Source organism: Girardinichthys multiradiatus, chromosome 8 (assembly GCF_021462225.1).
Source record: "Girardinichthys multiradiatus isolate DD_20200921_A chromosome 8, DD_fGirMul_XY1, whole genome shotgun sequence".
NCBI lineage: Eukaryota > Metazoa > Chordata > Actinopteri > Cyprinodontiformes > Goodeidae > Girardinichthys > Girardinichthys multiradiatus.
Genome location: NC_061801.1, coordinates 6,755,397 through 6,782,982, shown reverse-complemented (window position 1 = coordinate 6,782,982; position 27,586 = coordinate 6,755,397). Strand labels below are relative to the sequence as shown.

The following is a 27,586-nucleotide window of genomic DNA, read 5'->3' as shown; positions in this document are numbered from 1 at the left end:
ATCTGCATCGCTGATAAAGTGAATTGCCATCATCAGTGTTGCTAGAATGTTCACTATAAGATCCAGGTAGCGTCACTCAATGAGTTATGTGTAACTAACAATTTCAGATTAAATTTAATTAAATTTTGTAAATAAAGAAACTCGTAGTAGTTTAGCTGAAGAATTTAGTCTAAATTTTCCAGCCTTGAAATATCAGGTAAGAGACGTTCTAACTGCTTCCACACGATGGCGCTAAAAGCAAGAAGAGATTTCTGATGTCTGGCATTAAAGTAGAAACCAAGTAACTCGTGTTAATTAAAGCCTCCCCTCCCAAAACAATAACACAAGCGAGTTATTTATAGGTGCACAAGCTGAGGACAACATGCCATGCTATAAATAATTTCAGCTTTTTTTATGATGCCAAGAAAAATATCCCGTTCTAAAAATATGAAACCACTTTTCTTGTGATCATGAGGAAAGCATTGTTTGCTTCAAATCGAATCATTTTCTGCTGAAGATTTGGGGGTAACTAGAGCTCAGCTGGAATAACAGTGTTTTATGGTGATCTGAGCAAGATCATGAAGGCCTTTACAGGTGGGGAGATACGTTTAAGCTTCCATCCAGACTTCTACTGCAACCACCTAAAGGTTCAATGAATTTAGATTAAACAGTAAGGTCCACTTAGAGTCTAAACATGGGCTGTGTAGGAGCATCTGTAAAAAATCCAGCTGGTCAATTTGGTCTCATCATGAACTTAATATTTAATACTTCAAATATGAAAACACTAGTTTGGATTTCCAACCTTGTGTTTTTCTTTTATTTTCTGCCGTTGGTTTGTTTTCCCTCATTAAGTTGCTGCTGATCAAGACGATTGAAAGGTTTACTGACAACAGTGGGAAATTATTCCTTCATGGTCACTAGTGACGCAACTAATACACTGTGTACCACCAGAACTAGTCATTTATACACTAGAATCATCTTTCGAGCTCCAGGAAAAAAAAGACTGGAGAAATTTTTATGTCCAACAAAAATCTTATTTTAAGCAAACGTGTTTTGTTTCCTTAAGATGAGAAAATGAGTGAACTAGTCTACAGGTACAATGGGAATATTTATTAAAGAGAAATTAATCATTTTTGTTTCAGTCTGAATTAAAGCAAAATGTAACAAATAGATTAAAAAAACTTTATTTAAAGATTCACCTTTTTTTGGCATTTTATAACAAGTGCTACTGTGCTGCGGCTGTACAGACACAAACTGCTTTAGGGCTTGAGGGGCTTTGCTTTGGTTTCTGGGCTGGGGTTGTCCTTTACCCCTCATTTGATGGCTGGCTCTGTTTACCATCTGAGGGGTGCTGTTGGAGGAAAAGATTAAATCAAATGTTTGACGCCACAATACCCGTTCACACTTTTAAGAATCGGGCTGTGCTTTATCATGTCTGCGGAACATTCGACGCATCAAGCCACGTTTGGGGCTGTTAGGGGCCAGGGACCAGTCCAAGTCTGGAGGTCGAGATCCCATTGGACCAAAAACATTCAGTTCTTCGAAACATCCCGTATCTATGAGCTGAGAAGAAAGACAGGAGCACAGGTTTGGACTGGAGATCCTGTGCTGTACAGAATGATATATTGCAATATACTCTATTAATAATGTATAAACACCTCATTTTGCCAACTCCTCAGAACGCTTCCCGTGTTGAATTTGGCGTAGAACTCGCCGTCGGTCTGGTTCAGAGTGACTCCCTTCAGCGTCGAGAACTCATCAATATCCTGCACATCGTTGCAGTACACCAGTCTGGGCTAGAGGTGAGGAAAACAAGACACAGTGAGCTCATTTTCAGAGTTATTACACCTTTTTAGTCTGTTTTTTAACCAATATTCCACCACCAATATTCCACTATGCAATAGACCTGCCTCTAAAAGCTGATCTTGTAGCTTTGTGAATGAAAAAGATCAGCAATCTTGAAAGGATTGTCAAGCAAAATCCATTCAAGAATTTGGAGAAGTTTTACAAGGAGCGGACTGAGGCTGGAGTGAAGCCACTCCTGAACCAGGGAAACCATCAGGAAAGTATGACCCGGGATAAGGAGAAAAAGAACTGGACTGTTGCTCAGGGGTCTAAAGATAAATGTAAAGTTTGCATTTAATTCGGAAATCAAGTGGAGAGGCACAAAATCTATGTTGCTGGAAATTCAGTGTGAAGTTTCCACAATTGGTGATGATTTTTGGTACCATATTATCTGCTGGTGTTGGTCTACTGTGTTTTCTAAAGTCCAAAGTATATGCAGCCATCTACCAGGAAATCTTATAGCACTTCATGCTTCCCTCTGCTGATGGAGATACTGATTTTATTTTCCAGCAGGACTTGGCACCGACCCACACTGCCAAAGGTACCAAAAGCTGGTTCAATGATCATCATGGTGTTATTACCAGCAAACTCCCCTGACCTGAACCCCATAGAAACTCAACTATATGGTCTGTTGTCAAGAGGAAGATGAGAAACACCAGACCCAACAATGCAGATGACCTGAAAGCAGCTATCAAATCTGCCTGGGCTTCCAGAACCACAGGCTGATGCAGTAATTCATGCAACAGGAGGCCCAACCAAGTATTTAGAGCATAAAATGGAATTTCTGTTTAAAATATACTTTTTTACTGATCTTATTTGATATTAACAATTTCTGAGACACTGAATTTTTGGGTTTTTATTATCTGTAAGCCATAATCATCAAAATGAGAAGAAATGTTTCACTCTATGTGTAATGAATCTATATAATATATGAGCTTTACTTTCTGAAATGAGTAAGAAACAATATTGGACTTTTTCACGATATAACGTTTTTGACATGGACTTGTAGTTCAATCAGTTGTGTCATTCAGTCTGAGACAAACAACCTGAGAGTCCCACAAGCGGCCATTATTTAAGGATGAAGACAGCCAATGTACATGCTGGTCATATAGCATTTCTTTCTGATAGCCGGAGTACTTTTGCTATACGATATTCACTCTCCATTTGACTGCTTAAAGAAGTCCAGAAAATAATATGCTGTTGTGCTAAAAAGATATCAGATACATTTGAATGAAAACCAAAACTAAAAAGACGTAGAAGAAAATGGAAATCTACCATCCCAACAGGGAAGAGGGGGGCTGAGCTGTCCACTGATCACCACCTGGTGGTGAGTTGGATCCGCTGGAACAGGAGAAAGCCGGACAGACTTGGCAAGCTCAAGCGCATAGTGAGGGTCTGCTGGGAACGTCTGGCAGAACTCTCGGCCAGAGATGTATTCAACTCCCATCTCCGGGAGAGCTTTGACCAGATTCCGGGGGATGTAGGAGACATAGAGTCCGAGTGGACCATGTTCTCCGCATCTATTGTCAATGCTGCTGCCTGTAGCTGTGGTTGTAAGGTCTGCGGTGCCTGTCGCGGCGGCAATTCCCAAACCCGGTGGTGGACACCGGCAGTAAGGGATGCTGTCAAGCTGAAGAAGGAGTCCAATCGGGTGTGGTTGGCTTGTGGGACTCCTGAGTCGGCTGACGGGTACCGTGAGCCTGGGCTCTGCCGCAGCCCGGGCTGTGCTAGAGGCAAAAACGCGGGCCTGGGAGGTGTTCGGTGAGGCCATGGAGAAGGACTAACGGTTGGCCTCGAAGCGATTCTGGCAAACCGTCCGGCGCCTCAGGAGGGGGAAGCAGTGCTTTGCCAACACTGTTTACAGTGGGGGTGGGAGGCTGCTGACCTCAACTGGGGACATTATTGGGCGGTGGAGGGAGTACTTTCCTACCCTCACCTATGGCCATGAACTTTGGGTCATGACCGAAAGAACGAGATCCCGGATACAAGCGGCTGAAATGAGCTTCCTCCGTAGGGTGGCCGGGCACTCCCTTAGAGATAGGGTGAGGAGCTTGGCCATCCGGGAGGGGCTCGGAGAAGCGCCGCTGCTCCTCCACATCGAGAGGAGCCAGTTGAGGTGGCTCGGGCTCCTATACCGGATGCCTCCTGGACACCTTCCTCGGGAGGTGTTCCAGGCACGTCCCACCGGGAGGAGGCCCAGGGGACGGCCCAGGACACGCTGGAGGGACTATGTCTCTCGGCTGGCCTGGGAACACCTTGGGCTCCCCCTGGAGGAGCTGGAGGAGGTGTCTGTTGAGAGGGACGTCTGGGCATCTCTGCTGAGTCTGCTGCCCCCGCGACCCGGTCCTGGATAAGCGGAAGACGACGAGTACGAGTACGAGTACGAGCTATTCCTTTAACCCTGTAGAGCCAAGAAAAATTTTACTACATCCATCCACAGATACAGTTATAAGAATAAATATTGCCCTTACATCTGGTTTAAAAGGAGCCTCCACCCGTCCTGCTTCCAGCATCCGGAAGTTGATCTTTCGAAAGAAGGGGTGAGACTTCACTTCTTTCCCTCCAGAGCCTCGGCAACCCAGTCTGCGTTTTGGATTCCTCTTCAGCAACTAAAAGACAAGCCATTGATATTTTGGGTAATGGTCTTGAGCACATTCATAGCGCTCCCTGGCAGATAATGGGAGGGAAAGTACAGAGGCAGTTCTAGGCTTGTGGCGTTGTGTCTTTCTGAGGCACAAAGAAAACATGTCACTTCTGACATGCCAGAATATCTGCTGTAGAGAACGTATGTTGAATCAGGTTTGTGGAGTGAAACTCACTGCATTGCAGATGTCGATGGCCTCCTTGCTGAACTTGTCACTATATTCCAGCTTTTTTGATTTGATCCTTTTTTCCATTTCAGAGGATTTAGGGCGCTCTCCTTGGCCCCTGAACGGAGACTGGCCCTCAATCATTTCATAAATCAGACAGCCAAGGCCCCACCAGTCAGGACTTGTGTCGTAATTCTCTTTGCTGATCACCTCAGGAGCTGTGAACAGAAAAAAACAAACTGCTTTGTAATTCCGAAACAGAATAACAAAAGTAGAAAGTGATGTCTCTGAAACATATTTTATTTTCAGGCATGTCCAGTGACGTTCCTTAAAATACAGATGTTACTCTGTGTGTTTCAGAGTACAAGTTTATCAGGGCAGATCACTGTAAATATTCAAGGTAAGAAACCAGCACATGTAAAGGTAGTGACGCAGAGAACTTGTAATTTTCCACAGTGCATTTATTGAAATTTTATGTGATAGACCAACATAGAAACACAGAACTACTTAGAAAAAACCCAAACTAAACTCTAAAATCTAAAATGTATGCTGTGGTTTTGTATTTAACCTGCCATACCCCTATACCCGTATTCCAATTCAACCAATTGCCTTCAGAAACCACCTAGATAGTAACTAGAAACAGCAGACAGGCAAGAGATAAAGTTGTGCAGAGGTGTAATGTAGGATTTGAACGTATGACGTTGCACTGCTTAGTCCCTCATATTATTATAGAAAACTGCACGCCTGCAAGGACATGGCCTGCCACCAAAAACTGACAGGTCTCGTCTCGGTGAAGAGAGTATTAGTCAGAAAGGCAGCCAAATGAAAACTGATTGTTCCACAAAATAATAACTCAATGGGCTGAAAACAAATGCACATTTAGATCAAAATTTGTCGTGAAATTGAGATTTCAGTGAAAGTAGGCATAGTCCCTTGAATCAGTTACTGTACATACGTACCCATATAGTATAATGTGCCGACCCTGCCCTGCACCAGACACCCTTCATCCAGCTTCACAGCCAAGCCCAGGTCAGAGATGCGGATGTGTCCTTATTGGCACAAAAACAAAGAGAAATCCACTCAACTGGTTTCATACTCTCTTCATTTTCACTGGGATGACGCACTTTCCCTTTCCTCATTCTTCAGAACCTGCAGAACCTGTTCTTTGAGCTAATTTTACCACTATCCATCATCTCACTACTTCTATGTATTTAACAGATGCGAGACAAAGAACTTATTTGATCCTGCCAAAAGTGATACTTTTTTTTAACATCTATTTCCTAAAATGTTTAGCTTCATCAATCAGACATTGTTTGAATTTTATTGAATTGAATTAAAGGCTTGTCAAAATACCATCAAAACAGTTTCCTTCTAGTGTACTAGAAGATTTATGTGAGGAATCAATCTAGTCTGACAGGACTGTTATCGTTTTAATCATTCACAGTGATGCAAAAGCTAAAAATAGCTATCAGTAACAACCAGTATGTCTGCAATGGGACCTGTTAAATTGTTTTAGTGCACTAAGCTAATTACTGCACAAAAACAAACAAGTGCTCAGTGTGGGCATACGTACCGTTGTCATCCAGGAGAATGTTTTCAGGTTTAAGATCTCTGAAAAATAAAATCACAGATATTGAGCAGATCATTGTCAGAGCTACAGTGAATGGTTTAAATCCACGGGGAAGGGCATTCACCTGTAAATTATTGACTTCTGGTGGAGATGAATTAAACCACAGCAGACTTCTGCAGCATAGAAATACACTCTATCCATGTCTAAGCCAGGCTTTCCCATATTGTGGATGTGAAACCTCAGGTCCCCACCACTCATCATGGTTAAAACCATGCACAGACTATGTTTGGTCTCATAAGCATATGCAAGATTCACCTGCAGAGAAACCAGAGCATTTAACGTTGCATGTTGGATATAGGTTGTAATGCATACATGTTAGCATGGACTGTAGAATGTGTTCTAACAGCTAGGAAATGTACTAAAGACAATAAGCTTTATAGAATCAGAATCAGAATCAGAATCAGAAAAGCTTTATTGCCAAGTACGTTTTTGGACATACAAGGAATTTGTTTTGGCGTAGTCGGTGCAATACAGTACAAGTTAAACAGTACAAACATATCTACAATATAATATAAATATAAGTGCACAGTTTTAAGTGAGTGAGAGTAAATATAGAGCAGTATAAGATGAGTCCAGTATAAGAGAGTCCAAGCTGAGCGTTAATGTAACGCATAGTTACAGGTTACAAGTGTCCTGTCAGCAAAAAAAGGGGGGGTGTGGGGGAAAGGGAGAGTGTCAGTGTGGTTTCCGGGCTTTGTTAACCAGGCTGGTGGCAGATGGGAAAAAACTGTTCTTGTGGCGTGAGGTTTTGGTCCGGATGGACCGCAGCCTCCTGCCAGAGGGGAGAGTCTCAAAGAGTCTGTGACCGGGGTGGGAGGGATCAGCCAGAATCTTCCCTGCCCGCTTCAGGGTCCTGGAGGTGTACAGTTCCTGGAGCGACAGTAGACTGCAGCCAATCACCTTCTCAGCAGACCGAATGACACGCTGCAGCCTGCCCTTATCCTTGGCTGTAGCAGCGGCGTACCAGATGGTGATGGAGGAGGTGAGGATGGACTCAATGATGGCTGTGTAGAAGTGCACCATCATAGTCTTTGGCAGGTTGAATTTCTTCAGCTGCCGCAGGAAGAACATCCTCTGCTGGGCTTTCTTGATGAGGGAGCTGATGTTTGGCTCCCACTTGAGATCCTGGGAGATGATGGTTCCCAGGAAGCGGAAAGATTCCACAGTGTCAATTGTGGAGTCACAGAGGGTGATGGGGGCAGGTGGGGCTGGGTTCTGCCTGAAGTTCACAACCATCTCCACTGTCTTTAGAGCGTTGAGCTCAAGGCTGTTCTGGCTGCACCAGTCCAACAGATGGTCCACTTCCCATCTGTACGCGGACTCGTCACCATCAGAGATGAGTCCGATCAGGGTGGTGTCGTCCGCAAACTTCAGAAGCTTGACAGACTGGTGACTGGAGGTGCAGCTGTTGGTGTACAGGGAGAAGAGCAGAGGAGAGAGAACACAGCCTTGGGGGGAACCGGTGCTGATGGTCAGGGAGTCAGAGACATGCTTCCCCAGCCTCACGCGCTGCTTCCTGTCAGACAGGAAGTCAGTGATCCACCTGCAGGTGGAGTCGGGCACACTCAGCTGGGAGAGCTTCTCCTGGAGCAGAGCTGGGACGATGGTGTTGAAGGCAGAGCTGAAATCCACAAACAGGATCCTGGCGTAGGTTCCTGTGGAGTCCAGGTGCCGGAGGATGAAGTGAAGATAAAATCTCCCCAGACTCAGTGTGACTCCTAACTCAACTTAATAAACAAATCATATTGATTCAATATTATTATTCAGTCAGTCAGTCAGTCAGTCAGTCATTTTCTACCGCTTATTCCATAGTGGGTCGTGGGGAAGCTGGTGCCTATCTCCGGCATTCTATGGATGAGAGGCAGGGTACACCCTGGACAGGCTGCCAGTCCTTCGCAGGGAAACACACAAACAACCATGCACACACTCATTCATACACCTAAGGGCAATTTAGAGTGACCAGTTAACCTAACAGGCATGTCTTTGGACTGCGGGAGGAAGCCGGAGTACCCACGCATGCACAGGGAGAACATGCAAACTCCATGCAGAAAGACCCCCGGCCAGGAATCGAACCCGGCCGGGGGTCTTATTTATTACAGTATATTTGAAGTTGCACATCAGAACACAAACAACTAAAAAAACATTTTTCTGTGTGCTTTTCTTATTTTCTTGGGCTTACCAATCATTGAAAATGACTGATTAAAGATTTAAATAGATGGCTCTGTGAACAGTTCAGAAGGTGCTTGTAGGACAGCTTTGGATAAGACAACCGTATTCCACTACTTGACTGAAATTTTCAGTCATTCATTTTCAGACCTGAACACATAATATTCATTAAAGCATGCTGTGCCATCTCAAAAATGATTTCTTGATCATTATATTTATGTAACAAATTTAAATACTGTATAAAACTGTATATATCCATTATTTTATTGTGGGGGTCTTTTTTCCGGCTGCACCTGCCCCTTGTGGTGATCAAGGAGCACAGCAACACAGCAGTACCTACACAAGCAGTCCGAAAGAAATCTTGTCAGCTGTGCTATTGTTATTGAGAACCAGAGAACAAAAACTAACACAAATGAAACCCAGTTTATTGCTCCTGTTCATATACACACTAATGTTGGTACTGCAGCACAGCTAGATGCTACAGGAAATGAGAAAAAGTTGCTGTTTAAAGTCTCCACTATAGATCTCTTTTGAATGGTCTATTTTTACACTAGTTAATGCATTGAGTTAAAAAAAAGAAACAAAAATATGACCCAAATACGGAAATAGCTGCATAGATATGGAGCTGAGCTCAGTGTTTGCTATACATATCTTGATTGATTCAATGACATTTATTTTGTCATAAGGCCTAAAGTTTTCTTATGTTCTTTACAATATTTCCAAAGAAAAACTGCTACAGAGCATGGTTGTAATCTCACCACAAATCGACTGTCCACCTCCTCCAGTAGCTCCTTTTCGTTGAGCGCCATGTGCTCTCCCTGCCATTTCTTTACATGAGTCTTTTCAAGCTTTTTACAGGCATACATCATACCTGTGGCTCGCACCTGACAAGCCCAAACCTACAGGGTGAAATAAAAATACTATCCAAATCTATCCAGAAGTGGTGATTATTACATGTAATATCAGTGTGCCCCCTTTCAGACTCTAAACATGATCTTTAAAGAGTTATGTGGTAGAGCAGGGACTGACTTTAACAAGGCTTACCTCTCCAAAGCCTCCTTTCCCCAGAAGCCTGTACTCTCTGAATGTGTGTTTGGTGACAGGCCGCCTTAAAGAGGAAAAACGTGACATTTTCTTTCGAGTTTTCTTCCTGATTCAGTCCTTATCTCAACAGTTTGTGGCATCAAGCCATCAGTTAAAATAGCAACTCGCCAAACAACTAACCTGTCAAACTGTCATTTCCTCTTTTAGATGCTAACACACATCACAACCTGTGTACTGACCTCTCCAGCTGCTTCCACTGTAGAAAGCGGTCAAACTGCATGCTGAACTGGTACTGCGTGAAGGGCTCTTGGCTCAGGTATTCATGCAGAACTCTAATGGAAAGAATTGGGTTTTATGAGGCAAAATATGTTAATGCTGTATACACGCTGCTTTGCACCTTTCACCTTTCAACTTTCTTTTATACAATATTTCATCACATTACATTCAGAAACTTCAGTGTATTTTACTGGGACTTTCTGTACTGGACCAAAATAAGGTAATAATAATTGGGAAGTGGAAGGAAAATGATACATGGTTTTCTAAATGTAATGACAAGGACAGCTAGTATCTCTGCAGACCCCACACATCCTGGACACAAACTGTTTATACTTTAACTTTCAGATCGGAGCTACAAAGAGCTATTTGCAAAAACCAGCTGCGACAGAGACAGTTTCTTCCCCACGGCTGTCTCTCTGACAAACACAAAGACTACCTTACAGCCAGAGTATTAGCTACTCCTGCCTTTTTTTGACTTAACATACACATACATACTGTTCCTTTTATCCTCTGGACCTTATTGAGAAAAGGATGTCATAAAAGCTCAAGTACATGTAAAAGTAAACAAACAATACTTTTGGCAATATAATTTATATTGAAATTTGTGGTCGTAATGTTATAAAGTAGGGAAAAGTTGTGGTTACTTATGTAAAGGCCTTGTATAACCAGATAGAAGTTTGAACTCACTCTTTGCAATTGTGAAAGACATCGTCACAGGGATCAAGCTCCAAACTCTTGATGCAGCTTTGTTCGTACTTTGCTACGGAGGGCACACACTGCCTGGACTGTGGAACATGACATGGATGAAGTTACTAAAACAGTATGTATAAATGTGTGTATATATATATATATATATATATATATATATATTTATATATAGATATTGCCAGCCCCATTTTAGATGGGATTAATCTATCCTTAGTAAATGGATATGTACCACAAGCTTTTAAGGTAGCTGTAGTTAAACCTTTACTTAAGAAACCTTCGCTTGATCAAGATGATTTAATAAATTACAGACCTATATCTAATCTTCCGTTCTTATCTAAAATTCTTGAGAAAATAGTTGCTAATCAAATGTGTGAGCATTTACGCAGCAATGATCAGAGTTTCAGTCAGGTTTCAGAGCACATCATAGCACTGAAACAGCTCTGCTGAAAGTCACTAATGATATTCTTATGGCCTCAGATACTGGACTTGTGTCTGTACTTGTCCTGTTAGATCTCAGTGCTGCATTTGATACAGTCGATCACAATATTCTCTTAGAAAATCTGGAACATACTGTAGGGATCAGGGAAACAGCACTAGGCTGGTTTAAATCTTATTTGTCTGACAGATTCCAGTTTGTTCATGTAAATGATAAATCATCTTCAAACTTCAGGGTTAATTGTGGAGTACCACAGGGTTCAGTGCCTGGGCCAATTCTCTTTACTATATATATGTTTCCAATAGGTCAAATTATCAGGCAGCATGGGATAAATTTTCACTGTTATGCTGACGAAACTCAGTTCTACTTATCCATAAATCCTGACGAGCCCAATCAGTTAGGTAGACTACAAGTATGTCTTGAAGACATAAAAACTTTGATCACTTAAAATTTTCTGCTTCTAAATTCAGACAAGACAAAAGGTGTTGACTTTGGACCGGAGTCTTTTCTTTCTGAAAAAGAAACTGCTTAGTCAATCACTTAACCTGGATGGAATTAAATTGACCTCTGGTAATAAAGTAAAAAACCATGGTGTTATTTTTGACCAGGACATGTCATTTAAATCCCATATTAAACAAGTTTCTAGGATTTCCTTCTTTCACCTCCGGAACATTGCCAAAATTAGAAATATCCAATCCAGAAGTGACGCTGAAAAACTGAGCCATGCATTTGTTACTTCAAGGCTGGACTATTGTAATTCTTTACTATCAGGATGTCCACAAAATGCAGTTAAAAGCCTTCAGCTGATTCAAAATACTGCAGCAAGAATGATGATGGAAATTAAAAAGAGAGATCATATTTCTACTATTTTAGCTTCCCTTCATTGGCTCCCTGTTAAATCCAGAATAGAATTTAAAATTCTCCTCCTCACACATAAAGCCCTTAATGATCTAGCTCCATCATAAATCAGAGATCTGATTGTTCCAAATGTTCCTAACAGAGCACTTCGTTCTCAGACTGCAGGTTTACTGGTGGTTCCTAGAGTCTCTAGAAGTAGAGTGGGAGGCAGATTCTTTAGTTATCAAGCGCCTCTCCTGTGGAACCAGCTCGCGGTTTTGGTCCGTGAGTCAGACTCCCCGTCTACTTTTAAGGCTAGGCTTAAAACGTTCCTTTTTGATAAAGCTTATAGTTAGAGTGGCTTAGGTTATCCTGAGCTATCTCTGTAGTTATGCTGCTGTAGGCTTAGGCTGCTGGAGGACATAATAACCACTTTCACTCTCTCTGCTACATTCTCATACTACTCTCAAATGTTGCATTATTTGCTGTTTTTCATTCTTTTCTCTTCCTAGAAGCTACACCTGGCTTGACTCTGTGTATACCTGTGACACCTTCCTGGAGGGGGGCATAGTCCAAGCTTCTGCTGGCAACTATTTAATGCTCACCTTCTACCGATGATACACTTGGCCCTGTCTTTCATTGTTTAACCCTATTTTTCTCCTAGACATAGCTACTGACTGAGCTTTTACTGTGACTAACTGTATGTGCTCTATTTCATGATCTAAACTTGAAAACGTACTCAGAGTTTATCTGTTTTTTCTTCCTAGATGAAGCTACTAAAGGAGCTACATCAATTAAGTACTCCTGGATCATTGCTTCTGTGTTCTTCTTGTGTCTCTGCTCTGTTCTCTCAAACCCCTAGTTGGTCGTGGCAGATGGCCGCTCACACTGAGCCTGGTTCTGCTTTAGGTTTCTTTCTGTTAAAATGGAGTTTTCCTCTCCACTGTCGCTTCGCTGTCGCAAGTCACTGACTCGATGCAATCTGCTGGGTTTCCTTCCTGACTGCACTGTTCGATAGTTAGGATTAATTGGAATGTATGTACCTTACTTGAAATCTGTATGATTCGATTGAACTGACTTGGTAAAGACGATATGTGTTGTGAATTGGCGCTATATAAATTATATATATTTATAAATAAATATTTATTTATTTATAAATATATATTATATATATACAGTACAGACCAAAGGTTTGGACACACCTTTTCATTCAAAGAGTTTTCCTTATTTTCATGACTATGAAAGGCATCACAACTATGAATTAACACATGTGGAATTAAATATTGAACAGAAAAGTGTGAAACAACTGAAAATATCTTATATTCTAGGTTCTTCAAAGTAGCAACCTTTTGCTTTGATTCCTGCTACGCACACTCTTGGCATTCTGTTGATGAGCTTCAAGAAGTAGTCACCTGAAATGGTTTTCACTTCACAGGTGTGCCCTGTCAGGTTTAATAAGTGGGATTTCAAGCCTTATAAATGGGGTTGGGACCATCAGTTGTGTTGTGCAGGAGGTGGATACAGTACACAGCTGATAGTCCTACTGAATAGACTGTTAGAATTTGTATTATGGCAAGAAAAAAGCAGTTAAGTAAAGAAAAACGAGTGGCCATCATTACTTTAAGAAATGAAGATCAGTCAGTCCGAACAATTGGGAAAACTTTGAAAGTGTCCCCAAGTGCACTCGCAAAAACCATCAAGCGATACAAAGAAACTGGCTCACATGAGGACTGCCCCAGGAAAGGAAGACCAAGAGTCACCTCTGCTGCGGACGATAAGTTCATCCGAGTCACCAGCCTCTGAAATCGCAGGTTAACAGCAGCTCAGATTAGAGAACAGGTCAATGCCACAGAGTTCTAGCAGCAGACACATCTCTAGAACAACTGTTAAGAGGAGACTGTGTGAATCAGGCCTTGATGGTAAAATAGCTGCTAGGAAACCACTGCTGAGGACAGGCAACAAGCAGAAGAGACTTGTTTGGGCTAAAGAACACAAGGGATGGACATTAGACCAGTGGAAATCTGTGCTTTGGTCTGATGAGTCCAAGTTTGAGATCTTTGGTTCCAACCACCGTGTCTTTGTGCGGCGCAGAATAGGTGAATGGATGGACTCTACATGCCTGGTTCCCACCGTGAAGCATGGAGGAGGAGGTGTGATGGTGTGGGGATGCTTTGCTGGTGACACTGTTGGGGATTTATTCAAAATTGAAGGCATACTGAACCAGCATGACTACCACAGCATCTTGCAGCGGCAATGCGAACCAAACTCCTGCTCCGCTTGTACAGAGACCGGATGGACCTTAATAAAGGGCCCCCGATTCCATACTCCTGGAGCACCCCCCACAGGGCACCACGAAGGACACAGTCGAATGCTTTCTCCAGTTCCACAAAACACATGTGGACCGGTTGGGCAAACTCCCATGAACTCTCGAGTACCCTGTAGGGGGTATTGAGCTGGTCCAGTGTTCCACGGCCGGGATGAAAACCACACTGCTCCTCCTTAAGCCGAGGTTCGACTATCGGCCGGACTCTCCTCTCCAATACCCTGGCGTAGGCCTTACCAGGAAGGCTGAGGAGTGTGATCCCCCTGTAGTTGGAACACACTCTCCGGTCACCCTTCTTAAGAAGGGGGACCACCACCCCAGTCTGTAAGTCTGGAGGCCCTGTCCCTGACCGCCACGTAATATTGAAGTGGCGTGTAAACCATGACAGCCCTACAACATCCAGAGACTTACTCAGGGCGGACCTCATCCACCCCCGAAGCCCTGCCACCGCGGAGCTTTTTAACCACCTCGGTGTCTTCAGCCTGGGTGATGAAAGAGTCTAACCCCGAGTCCCCAGCCTTTGTTTTCACCAAGGGAATGCGTGATGGCAGGATTGAGGAGATCCTCGAAGTACTCCTTCCACCGCCCTATAATGTCCCCAGTCGAGGTCAGCAGCCTCCCACCCCCACTGTAAACAATGTTGGCAAAGCACTTCTTCCCCCTCCTGAGGCGCCGGACGGTTTGCCAAAATCCCTTTGAGGCCAACCGGTAGTCCTTCTCCATGGCCTCACCGAACTCCTCCTAGGCCCAGGTTTTTGCCTCTGCCACAGCCCGGGCCGCGGCACGCTTGGCGTCACGGTACCCGTCAGCTGCCTCAGGAGTCCCACAAGCCAACCACAGCCGATAGTTTGGGGATTACTGCGGCAACAGGAACCGCAGACCTTACGGCCGCAGCTATGGGCAGCAACATCAACAATAGATGCGGAGAACATGGTCCACTCGGACTCTATGTCTCCAACATCTCCCGGAATCTGCTCTCCCGGAGGTGGGAGTTGAATACATCCCTGGCCAAGGGCTCTGCCAAACATTCCCAGCAGACCCTCACTATGCGCTTGGGCCTGCCAAGTCTGTCCGGCTTTCCCCTCTTCCAGCGGATCCAACTCACCACCAAGTGGTGATCAGTGGACAGCTCAGCCCCTCTCTGCACCCGAGTGTCAGAAACATGCGGCCGAAGGTCTGACGATACGACAACAAAGTCGATCATTGACATCCTGCCTAGGGTGTCCTGGTGCCAAGTGCACTGATGGACACCCTTATGCTTGATTATGGTGTTCATTATGGACAATCCGTGATTAGCACAGAAGTCCAATAACGAAACACCACTCGGATATAGTGGTGTTATATATTGTATCTCACAAAAGTGAGTACACCTCTCACATGTTATTATATCTTTTCATGGGACAACACCGAAGATATGTCACTTTGATACAATGTAAAGTAGTCAGTGTAAATTTTCTGTCCCCTCAAAATAACTCAACACACAGTCATAAATGTCTAAACCACTTGCAACAAACGTAAGTACACCCCTAAGTGAAAATGTCCAAACTGTGCCTGATTAGTCATGCAGTACGGTTGCCAAGGCCATACAGTGGTTTAACAGGACAGGCTCCACTCAAACGGACTATAGGCATAGATTACTAGAGCCATGCCGTGTGTTCTAATGAGACAAAGATAAACTTATTTGGTTCAGATTATGTCAAGCAAGTCAGGTGGTAACCAGGTGAAGAGTCCAAAGACAGGTGTGTCTGGCCTACAGTCAAGCATGGTACTGGGATGTCACAGTCTGGGGATGCATTAGTGCTGCTGGCTGCGGGGAGCTATAGTTCATTGAGGGAACCCTCCCCTCCTGCAGGGCAGTACTTCAGCATGATACTGACCCTAAACACAAATCCAAGATGACCACTGCCTTGCTAAAGAAACTGAGGGTAAAGGTGCTGGACTGGCCAAGCATGTCTCCAGACCTAAACCCTATTGAGCATCTGTTGGTCATCCTCAAACAGAAGGTGGAGGAGCACAAGGTCTCTAACATCCACCAGCTCCCTGATGTCATCATGGAGGAGTGGAAGATGATTCCAGTGGCAACCTGTGAAGCTCCAGTGAACTACAGGGGTTGGACAATGAAACTGAAACACCTGGTTTTAGAGTACAATAATTTATTAGTATGGTGTAGGGCCTCCGTTTGCGGCCAATACAGTGTCAATTCATCTTGGGAATGACATATACAAGTCCTGCACAGTGGTCAGAGGGATTTTAAGCCGGATAGTGGCCAGGTCGCTAGGTCGCTACATGATACTGGAGGAGGAAAACGTTTCCTGACCCGCTCCTCCAAAACACCCCAAAGTGACTCAATAATATTTAGATCTGGTGACTGTGCAGGCCATGGGAGATGTTCAACTTCACTTTCATGTTCATCAAACCAATCTTTCACCAGTCTTGCTGTGTGTATTGGTGCATTGTCATCCTGGTACACGGCACCGCCTTCAGGATACAATGTTTGAACCATTGGATGCACATGGTCCTCAAGAATGGTTCGGTAGTCCTTGGCAGTGACGCACCCATCTAGCACAAGTATTTGGCCAAGGGAATGCCATGATATGGCAGCCCAAACCATCACTGATCCACCCCCATGCTTCACTCTGGGCATGCAACAATCTTGGTGGTATGCTTCTTTGGGGCTTCTCCACACCGTAACTCTCCCGGATGTGGGGAAAACAGTAAAGGTAGACTCATCAGAGAACAATACAGGTTTCACATTGTCCACAGCCCAAGATTTGTGCTCCTTGCACCATTGAAACCGACGTTTGGCATTGGCATGAGTGACCAAAGGTTTGGCTATAGCAGCCCAGCCGTGTATACTGACCCTGTGGAGCTCCCGACGGACAGTTCTGGTGGAAACAGGAGAGTTGAGGTGCACATTTAATTCTGCCGTGATTTGGGCATCTGTGGTTTTATGTTTTTAGGATACAATCCGGGTTAGCACCCGAACATCCCTTTCAGACAGCTTCTTCTTGCGTCCACAGTTAATCCTGTTGGATGTGGTTCGTCCTTCTTGGTGGTATGCTGACATTACCCTGGATACCGTGGCTCTTGATACATCACAAAGACTTGCTGTCTTGGTCACAGAGGCGCCAGCAAGACGTGCACCAACAATTTGTCCTCTTTTGAACTCTGGTATGTCATCAAAAATGTTGTGTGCATTTCAATATTCAATATTTTGAGCAAAACTGTGCTCTTACCCTGCTAATCGGAACTTCACACTCTGCTCTTACTGGTGCAATGTGCAATCAATGAAGACTGGCTACCTGGCTGGTCCACTTTAGCCATGAATCCTCCCACACTAAAATGACAGGTGTTTCAGTTTCATTGTCCAACCCCTGTACATGCCCAAGAGAGTGCTGGATGGCGGCTGCACAAAATATTTGGACATTTTCATTTTAGGGTGTACTCACTTTTGTTGCCAGCAATTTAGACATTAATGGCTGTGTGTTGAGTTATTTTGAGAGAGCTGCAAATTTACATTGTTATACAAGCTCTACACTGACTAATTTATTTTGTATCAAAATGTTATATCTTCAGCGCTGTTCCATCAAAAGATGTAATAGAATATTTACAAAAATATATCTATATATATATATCTATCTATATATATATATATATATTTATATATATCTATCTATATATATATATATATATATATATATATATATATATATATATATATATATATATATATATATATATATATATATATATATATATATATGTACATATTTATATATATATATACATACGTATACTTATAAACAGGGTCTTTCAGACCTGACTTTGGATGAATCTCTGGATGATGCTGAGTCCAAAGCTTTTCCTTTCCTTGTCTGTCTTTGTTTCGAAGGTTTCCTAAAGGAAACAAAGAAAAAGGAGGATGAAAAATAAACACTTTGTAAAATTTGCACAGTAAAATTGAAAATAAAACAGACTGCTTCTTTTTCTTTGTCATTCATAACCTTTTATCTGATCTGAAATTCTACAAACACAGCATGTTGATGGAACGCGATCAGGTTGCATTGTTTTGTTTTTTTAAGTATATTAGAAATTTGAAATTCACTACTCGATTTTAAAAGTTTGAAGTTAAATTAAAAATTAGAAGAAATGTTCCGTGGTCAAACAAATTTGGAATCTCAGATTGTTATTGGAAATTATGGTTGCAACTATCAACTATCAGTTCAAAATCCAGCATCTGCATTTAGTCCAATTGCATCTGTGCTCATGGTTTGGGGAACATAAATATATTTATAAGGACCAGGCATGTTTTTTAAGCAACATATGCTGCCCTTGGGATTCCATCTTTATCTGGGGACTTCTGCTTTGCTGCAGCATGGCTCGGATTTTCAGCTGCAAAACAGACGTGCCCACAGTCCTCACAGGTTGTGACTGAAAATGCTAGAATGGTAGGAAATATTTAAAAAAGTGGCCTCAAACTGTTGGACAGCTAAAATTCTGAAAACATTTCTATAAAACCTGTCAGTGCTGACTGTCCTCAATTTTCACTTCCAGATTTTCTGGTAATACATCTAGATTTAGCCCAAAATGTAAGGAAAGTTTGTGTTTGGTCGATTAATTTTTTTTTGGTGTAACAATGTTTCTTGGCGACAGATCTTATGGGACTGGAAAGTTTGTTTTTTCCCTTAAAAAATTAGAAGGAAATGTATTTTTCTGTTATGATTTGGGGTTGTTTGGTTTTTGGTTTAGGGTTTTTTCTTATGTTTTTCACAGTTAAGGTTTTGACTCGTTCTTTTGTTTATTATTATTATTTATTATTCTTCTTAGATTTTGAATCATGCTTCTGTTTATTATTTTTCTGGTCATGTTTTAGTCTTGTTCATGTTTTGTCAAGTTTGGTTTTGTTTGTATATTAGAGTCTCTGTTTTTGCCACAGCCACGTTTTGTTCTGTCTGTCAATTAAGTTTATTCGGTTCACCTGCTAAGTTAATCTGTCTCCTTGCTCCACCTGGTTTTCACTCCATATATACACACCTGTTCAGTTAGTCGTCGCGGAACCATTTCTCAAACCAAGTCTTGTTTTTTGATCATGCCATGCCTGTCTCGCCTGCCCATTTGTTGTTTTCTTCCTGCCTCCTGCTGTGAGTGAGTTTTTGTTATTAAACCTTTTTACTTACCATCACGCTGCCTGCTCGTCTGCATTCTGGGGTCCTATATCTCGCAAGCCATTACATTTTTGGATTGACAACAGAGTTGAGTATGAGGGGTGTGCACATTAAAAACCAACCAGATCTTCTTTACTAATGTCAAACAGCTAGTAGTTATTGTTTGTTGTATTGGATTGGATGATTAAATTTCAAAGAAACAACACTTATTGACAACTTACAAATGTATTAATTTAATAAAATGTGGACTTTGTGGTGTGCGGGAGAACAGCCTCACTAGCCTGGCATCTTGTCTTCATGCTGGTCACCAGCTTGGTCACACACTGCTGTGAGATGCCATCCCAAACACACATTGTAAATGCTGGTTCACAGTACTTTTTAACATTTTGCTTGGCTAACAAATAAAGTACCAAGTGCTGCTAGTAAGGATGTCAGACTTGGAAGACTTCATTTAATCACACCAGACATCCTACACTGTTACTATGGCACCCAGTGCAATAACTCAGATACTTTTTCTGCTTCTTTTTTTCTGGATTCGGTCTAAATGTTGCACATGTATTCACTTTGTTAATACTTTCTCTGTATAATTTGAGAAAAGGTGTCAAAGTTCATAAAATACACCACAGAATTGTTATTGACACACAATGAATCTGTCTCACATTGTTGTTGAGAAACACTGACCCAGTCTTCCTAGAAACATTTCTGCAAATCATTGAGGTTTGAAGACCCTTGTTTCTGTACACCTCACTCCAGGTCCTGCCACAAAGCTTCAGTCAGGGTGAGCTCTCAATATTGACAGGACCATTGCAACTCTAGAATGCTTTGGTTAACAAAGGAATTCATGTTTTAATCAATGACTGCATATGTCCAGACTCAAGGTATGCCCATATCATCACGCCTCCACCACCATGCTTGACAGTTGGCATGAAGTGTTTGTGTTGATATGCTTCGCGTGTGTTTTTTTTGTCTATTATGGCCAAACAGCTCTTCTTTAATCTGTTGCAAAGGATGTTGTTACAAAAGTCTTGTGGTTCATTAAGGTGCAACTTTGCAAATCTGAGCCAAGCTGGAATATTCTTTTTGGTGAGAAGACACTTTCTTTTTTGACTTTTGCAAATGAGTCTTACTAGTTCAGTCTTTTTCTTACTATCCTCTTATGAACTTTAACATTTATAATGCTATCTGAGGCCTGTAGAGTCTGACATGGAGCTTATTGATGTTTTGCAATTTCTCTATTCATTTTAAAGTGCTTCCCAGGGGTGAATTTGTGTGAAATGATAGAAAAAAGTCCTAAATGATTTCTCCCTTTGAATGATTGTTTTCTCTGTAAACAACAGAATTCAGATTGTTTGGAGCTGGTCTTTTAACTCTTCACAGACTGATGGGCGGTTACAGTTGCTTCTCTAAGGCCACTGCTGATGTCTTTCTCACTTGGCATTTTTGTTAACAAACACCTGGATGCTGCAAAGCAGCGAATAGCCAAAAGTCATTATTCATGAACTGATCAAGTGTATTTTATCAGCAGTATCTGGCTGCTACTTTCATTTTCAAATACCATGGAATTAGCAGTGGTGGACCTCTACTTTGGTGTCACTTTTCATAGTGAAATAATGAAATACGTTGTGTGTTTTTGTACACCTTAGGTTGAATTTAAACCATTTTAGAATCTGACAAAGGCCAGGTCATTTGTTTTATGTTCTGATATGTAACATTTTAGCATTTAAAGAGGGTGTACTTTCCCTTACAGGACTGCAATTAAAAACTTAGGCATTTCTGTGTTGTAATGCTCTCAAACTCTTTCGTACTCCATTTCATGCTTATTCATCCTATACTGTATGTTGTTTCAACACCATGTCTTTGTTTTTTATACCGATTGTAGTGAACCTTTCTGATTCTGGTCCTGTATGTGATCACAGTCAGTTCGGACCATTTTTAGCTTACCAGAGCATTCATGAGCAACATGTGGTCGTGCAGGTCGGGCCGATTCACACAGTAGAGCTGAAACATTTTTTTGCCAATAGGCTGCTTGACACATAGATCATAGTAGTCTCGTTCTGACAGGGAGAAAAATAGAACATGATGTGAAAAAACAAAACAGCAGCAACTTAATTTAACTTTTTTATCAACACACACACACACACCACATACACATATTTCTATTTCTATCATTAGAACAATGCATACTTACTTTGTAAATCCTAACCTTAACCAATAGATGTGTTTACATATAATGGGAGGAATTTGAATTGTTTGGGCGTTTATTTGGGAATGCAAATTCTTTGAAACATTGAGAAAACAAAAACCATTTTTCCTGTTATGGTTAGTAACTGGGTGAAACCATTTATCATAAAACAAATGTCTTTACCCTTTCAAATCATAATAACAGCAGAAATTATAAAACAGGAACAGATTATAAAAAGATTTCTATGGTGTTGGGAATGACTATGACCAGACCTCAAACTCTAGTTAAAAAAGTAAAAAATTTGGGATTCTGCTCAAACCAAGCCATGGTAGAAAAGCAAAACTTTGAGCCATAAATGCCAGAAAAATTGTTTGGGATGCAAAACAAAACCCACAAAACTCTACAGCTGACATGCAGGACTCTGAAAAAGTAATGTCTACAAAACAAGAAGAAAGATGTTTCCATACCAGGGCCACAAACCAGCCTGCTCACAAAATGTTTCTAGCATTGACAAGACCATATTTGAGCTTTATGGCCACAACTGTAAAATCTGCATTTAGAGAGTCAAGAAGCACAATGATGAGAAGTAGATCATTACTGCTGTGAAACGGTGGATTTCTGATGGTTTGGTAATGTGAGCCACAAAGCCACAGCAAACTTGGTCTTAATTGATGCCAACGTTTGTTCAGGATCATTTTGTTGTCATTAGAGTTTAAAAGAGCAAACACAAATGTTTAAATGACTTCACCCATCCACTAACCATTAGTAAAAGACAAGTTTTTGTATTATCAATCATATTCTACTAACAAAATACCAAAAAAACTCTTCTGCTAATGAGCAGAACTGCAAAAATCCCTCAGCTGATTTTCAACCACATTAGGACTGGTTTTGTTTTGTCACCGTAAGCACTGTTGGTCATGAGAAGGTAGGTTATTATATACTCAGGCGATAATTATACCAGAAAAGAACCTAAAAAAACTCACATAAATAAGTATGCACACACACTCCTACACACACCTATGGTCTTGGCCAGCTCCCTACACTCGCTAATGTGGGGAAAGCGTAGCAATTCTCTCCATTTCCAGCTCCTGCCTTTGCTTCCTCCACCTGCAGGCCATCAACAGAAGAGAAAATGAGACACATCAAAGAAGGAAACATGCAGCTCAATGCTGACGAGTCTTAAAGACACATTTACACATGCGCACCTGCCTAGATCATCAGGTTTCAACCAATATTATGCTCCTCTATAGTGAATGAGCTATTATTAGCTCCAGGAACAGGTAAGAGGAGCCTGTGTGACCACATTACAAACGCTGAGGCTGTCACTCAGTGAAGGAATTTTGGTTCCTCAAGACACATTTGTTTACCAACTCAGGACAGTCACCAATGTCACGAGTGTTTGAGCCTTGTGGTTCTTCTGATTTTCATTTACAGATGCTGAAAGGATGCACCTGGTAAGGAGGCAATCTCATGCACTGCAGGTGTGGTGCTCCTCACCTTTCCTAAAACATTACCTCAGGGAAGCACGGGATATCCTGAGAATACCTTTGGTTTGAACTAAATCTACAAAAATAGATAAAAAACTGGCTAATTCTTGATGTACATTCAAATACACATGTACCTGCTCTAAATGTGGAAGGACAGCTTTTTTTTTTTTACTTCTAAGACATCCAGCTGAATGTCATTTTCACACCTTTAAACTGTAGAATAAAATGTAAATCCTTCTTACCTTCTCTGGCTCTAACAAGAGCACTGTTTTGCACCATGTTGTCAATGTCCATATTGGAATGTTCGATTTAAAATACGTCCTTGTCTAGATTGTCCAGAGCGGTGGGACACATTGAGCGTTTTGCGTCCCGGCTGCAGACGATTCTGAGAAGCCTTAGCGACTGGAAATAAGCTAAAACGAGTGAGGCTTGCAGTCTAACCTGTAACTCACCTATGAATGAAAACACTTGCTGTGTGACAGTGCACTCAAAGCCAGGGAGCACTCCCTCATCATAGAGGAGGGACCGAGCTCCAGTCATCTATATAAGTCAATGACACCGAAGAGTGGAAGGAATTCAAGTGAGAAGGGAAAAAATAACAGACAGAAATGTGCTGGCACTCCTAAACTCATGTAGAGTCCAAATCAGTTCCAGACGTGAAACTCAAACTGGCATCATTAAAGACACCAAACAACAGAAAGGTTTTTATTTGCAACATCAAAAGTGCATGCCAGAAGAAATGAATGGCTCGCTGACCCGGAGTGATCTGTGGAGCTGGTGTCAGCCTGTACTGTACAAAACAATGCAAACAGATTGGAACAAATCAGCAAACAGAATTGTTCACAAAATAGGAAAACAGAGCATTGATTTGCTTTCAAGTGCAAAAACTCTAGATAAGTGCTCTATTGTACTGCATACAATAAAGAATGGTTTAAAGTGAATCTCTTTGCAGTCAAATAAAAAAATATTTGCAGATACACTCACCAGCCACTTACACATTCCAAATGTCATGACAATGAACATTTTAGATACTTTTTCATGCTATAGATTCAATAAAGTATCGGAAACATTCCTCAGAGATTTTGATCAATATTGACATGAGAGCATCACCCAGTTGCTGTGGATCTGTTAGCAACTGGGTGATGCTAACTTATCGTTCCTTCACAACCCAACTGTGGAGGCCATTGGAGTGCAGTGAACTCATTTCCATGATCAAGAAACCAGTTGGGGATTCTTCAAACTCTGCACATGGTGGATCATGCTGCTGGAAGTACCCGTTAGAAGAAGGTACAATGTGGACATGGTGAGCAACAATATTCCAGAAGGCTTTGGTGTTTAATGATGCAGAGGTTTTACTAATGGGTCCAAAGTTTGGTAAGAAAATAGTCTCCGTAGGTCCATCTTCTTAACTGACAGGTTCCTTCTGTGTTTTCTGTATAACTTGGTTGTAACAAGTGGCAGTTTGAGCCACTATGAACATTCTATCATTTCATTATTATAATTCTAATAAATTTGATACATTTTGTCACCTCTAGGAGGTTTAGATTGTCTCTTTTGTTGTAGTACTATCAATGTAGTGGTTTGGGAATTTTAAAGAGACAGACATGTTATTTCTCTCAATGTTTTTGCTTCCTCTTGTTTCTGGAAAGATGTTTTAAAAGTACAGTTTGAAAAGAGATCAGGTGAGATTACAAGGTCTCTCAATTATTGCAAGATTTTTATATAAAAAATGAAAGTATTGTTAATCCTGGTGCTGCATGTTGCTTCTTGATCATTGACTAATATCTGTTTTTAAGGTTTTAATTAATTTCATTTTTACAGCATGGCCCACAGCAGACATAAAACAAGAATCAGACCTCATAACTGTACAGATGTAACAAGTGCAGTCATATAAAAAGGCTATTATACATTTATTATGCATTTATTTGGGATTTCATGTGATAGAACAACACAAAGTACTGTATAACATAAAGTGGATGGAAAATCATAGATAGATATTCAAAATCATCTTAGCAAAAATAAATTGTGGTGCACAGTTGTGCTTCCACCTATAAATAAAATACAAACCCCTGAACTGCCTTCACCCTATTAGTAAACCGGGTCCATCTGTGTGTGTAATTTAATCTCAGTATAGATCCAGCTGTTCTGTGAAGGCCTCAGAGGTTTGTTAGAGAACATTATGAGCAAATGCTGTTTAGTTAGGTTTTAAAAGAATATCCCACGCTCTAATCATTTCAAGAAGTGCTGTTCAATCCATTATTAAAGTGGGCAAATAATGCTACAACTGAAAAGACAGGCCCATCAAGCTAAACTGACAGGTTAGAGAATGAGGGCATTTTTAAAAAAGTAGCCAAAAGTGCTGCTGTTTACTTTGGAGGTGCTGCAGAGATCCATGGTTCAGGTAGTTGAATCTGTTGAAGCTGTTAAAGACCCAGAAATACTTGAGATTGGGGCACGAGTTACCTTCCAGCAGGACAATGACCCCAAACATGCAGTTGGACCTTCAGTGGAATGGTTTAAGTCAAAGCATGTGTTCGAATGGCCAAGTTTAGAATATGTGGCAAAACTTGAAAATTTATGTTCACAGATGCACTCCATCCAATCTGACTGGGCTTGAGCTACTTTGTAAATAGAATGGGCAGAAATTTATCTATATTTGGAAAGCTGCAGGAATTATACCCCAAAACACATACAGCTGTAACTGCAGCAAAAGACTGATCTTCAAAGAGCTGACTCAAGGGGGTTAAATACAAATTAACACATATGAAGGTTCTTATGTGTAAACAATAAAACATTTTTCCTTCCACACCACCCCAATGCTCTACTTTGTCTAAGTTTATCACAAAACTACAAGCTCTGTAGCAGCATGTGTCACAGATTCATCATCCAGTCCTCTGAATGCACCCAACCTTAGACCTCAGAGGATTGTGCTGGAGCATCCAGTGGGTGCAGCATCGTGCATTTCCTACTGTTGTTTTATTGTGCATGGAAACTTATTGCGTTTCCTTCTGTTAACGTCGTCACAAACATCTTGTCTTGTCTGGGATAGATAGCTGTAAGTCTTCATATGCGTTGTAATAAAGCACAAAATAACAGCAGCTCATTCAATTCTCGAGTCTGAAACGGTGGGGGAATTCTGCCCCCTGGTGGACACATGCTGTCTGTACAGTTTAAACTGTAAACATCGCCCTTCGTGGCAGGGGATGGACTGACTCTATTTTCACTTCTTTTGTTACATAAACATCAGGGCCCGTATTCACAAATAATCCTAAAACTGAAAGGGGCTCCTAGTGACGTCATTCTAAGAGAAATCTTTTTTTCTAAGAATATTTCCCTCGGTAAGATACAAGTGATTCACGAAGCACCTTAGGCCTTAAGAGAGCTCCTAACCTCAGGTAATGTTGAGAGTAGTGAGGATGACTTTTAGTGAGCCTAAGAGTGTCTTAAGCAGAGAAGATGGTGGAAAGACAGAGAGAAAGGAGAGATATTCTCCGTGCAATGAACAACAGTGAATTAATAAAACACTACCGGCTCGATCGCGCAGGGATCCACCCCTTAAACAGTTGAATAAATGAGCTCATAAACCTCTATTTTAAACAAAAAATTATTAATCTAGATATAAGAAAAACTTTATCATCTCACTAGGGCGAAATTATATAGTTTCAGCAGCAGGACAGGTTAAAGGTGCACTTCTGGCAAGGTAAGGTTAGGAAGGATAAATAAATAATAGAAACTATAATAAATAACCATCAATAAGAAGTGAACAAAATTTGCAAACAATAAAGTACAGAAGAATTTTAATATTATTTACAGTAAAATTCTTTCAAAAATAGACTTTTTTACAGCATTGAAAAAAGTTGGTTATCTACACTAGTGATGGGAACTGAAATCAGAAAGCAAAGGGAACCAATCACAACTCTTAGAAGACAGGGTCACACCGGGGGTCACCCACACCTCCTCACTAAGATAGGAAGTTCTGTGGTCTCCTTGCTCAGAGTCGCTCTCGGCAGTAGAGCTGTGCTGGGAATTTGGGAATCAATTCGATACCAAGTAAATACAGGGCTAGTATTGCCGATAACAATACCAATACTTTACTTGAAATGTCATGATTTTTGAATAATTTTAGGATTTTGCTTTTAATTAGTTGACTATTATGATAAAACAAAGGACAAAGATTTTAGGCCAATAAGCATGTTTTATTAACTAACTACAACAATAAATTACTCAACAAAAGAATGTAACAGTATAAAAATACTAAAATAATTCCCTAATCCAAGGCTCTGTGATATAGGTTATATAGGAGAAATAACAAAACGATTAAGATAATTAAATCTGTAACTGTAATCTGCATGTAGCCTAAATAGAAATACTGTTTTTTCGTCAACAGTTAACACAAAGCGATATATTCAGCCATATTCATATTTCAGGGTTAAGATGTTGTCTTTATATAAGTGTATATTTTTGAGTTCCAAAAAAACAATTAAGATTTTGAACTGGCTGAATATATAATAGTTGACAACAGTGTGTTAAAATTGTATCTCTCATCACCAATTACACAGTTGAAAACATTTCTTTATGCTTGAGATTAATGACCACTCAAAGCACATTACACTATAGCCACCTTCACCCAGTCACACTCACGAGAGCACTAACTTACTAAGCTCAAATGTTTTAGACCAGTAGCCTTAACAGTTTGAA

At 41.2% G+C, this 27,586-nt stretch overlaps 1 protein-coding gene across 1 annotated transcript; it reads right to left on the bottom strand.

The window, feature by feature from the left end:
* Window positions 1-1,147: 1,147 nt before the first annotated feature.
* On the bottom strand, window positions 1,148-23,315 carry LOC124872748 (G protein-coupled receptor kinase 5-like). The gene is made up of 15 exons (XM_047373059.1): window positions 23,131-23,315; window positions 22,419-22,508; window positions 21,161-21,273; window positions 17,874-17,951; window positions 10,438-10,535; window positions 9,714-9,806; window positions 9,475-9,538; window positions 9,189-9,329; window positions 6,329-6,519; window positions 6,208-6,245; window positions 5,594-5,683; window positions 4,644-4,852; window positions 4,296-4,433; window positions 1,638-1,775; window positions 1,148-1,542 (listed from the first exon to the last, which is right to left on the bottom strand). The coding sequence occupies exons 1-15, from the start codon at window positions 23,180-23,182 to the stop codon at window positions 1,387-1,389; spliced, it is 1,689 nt and encodes a 562-aa protein (XP_047229015.1). The 5' UTR covers window positions 23,183-23,315; the 3' UTR covers window positions 1,148-1,386.
* Window positions 23,316-27,586: the final 4,271 nt, after the last annotated feature.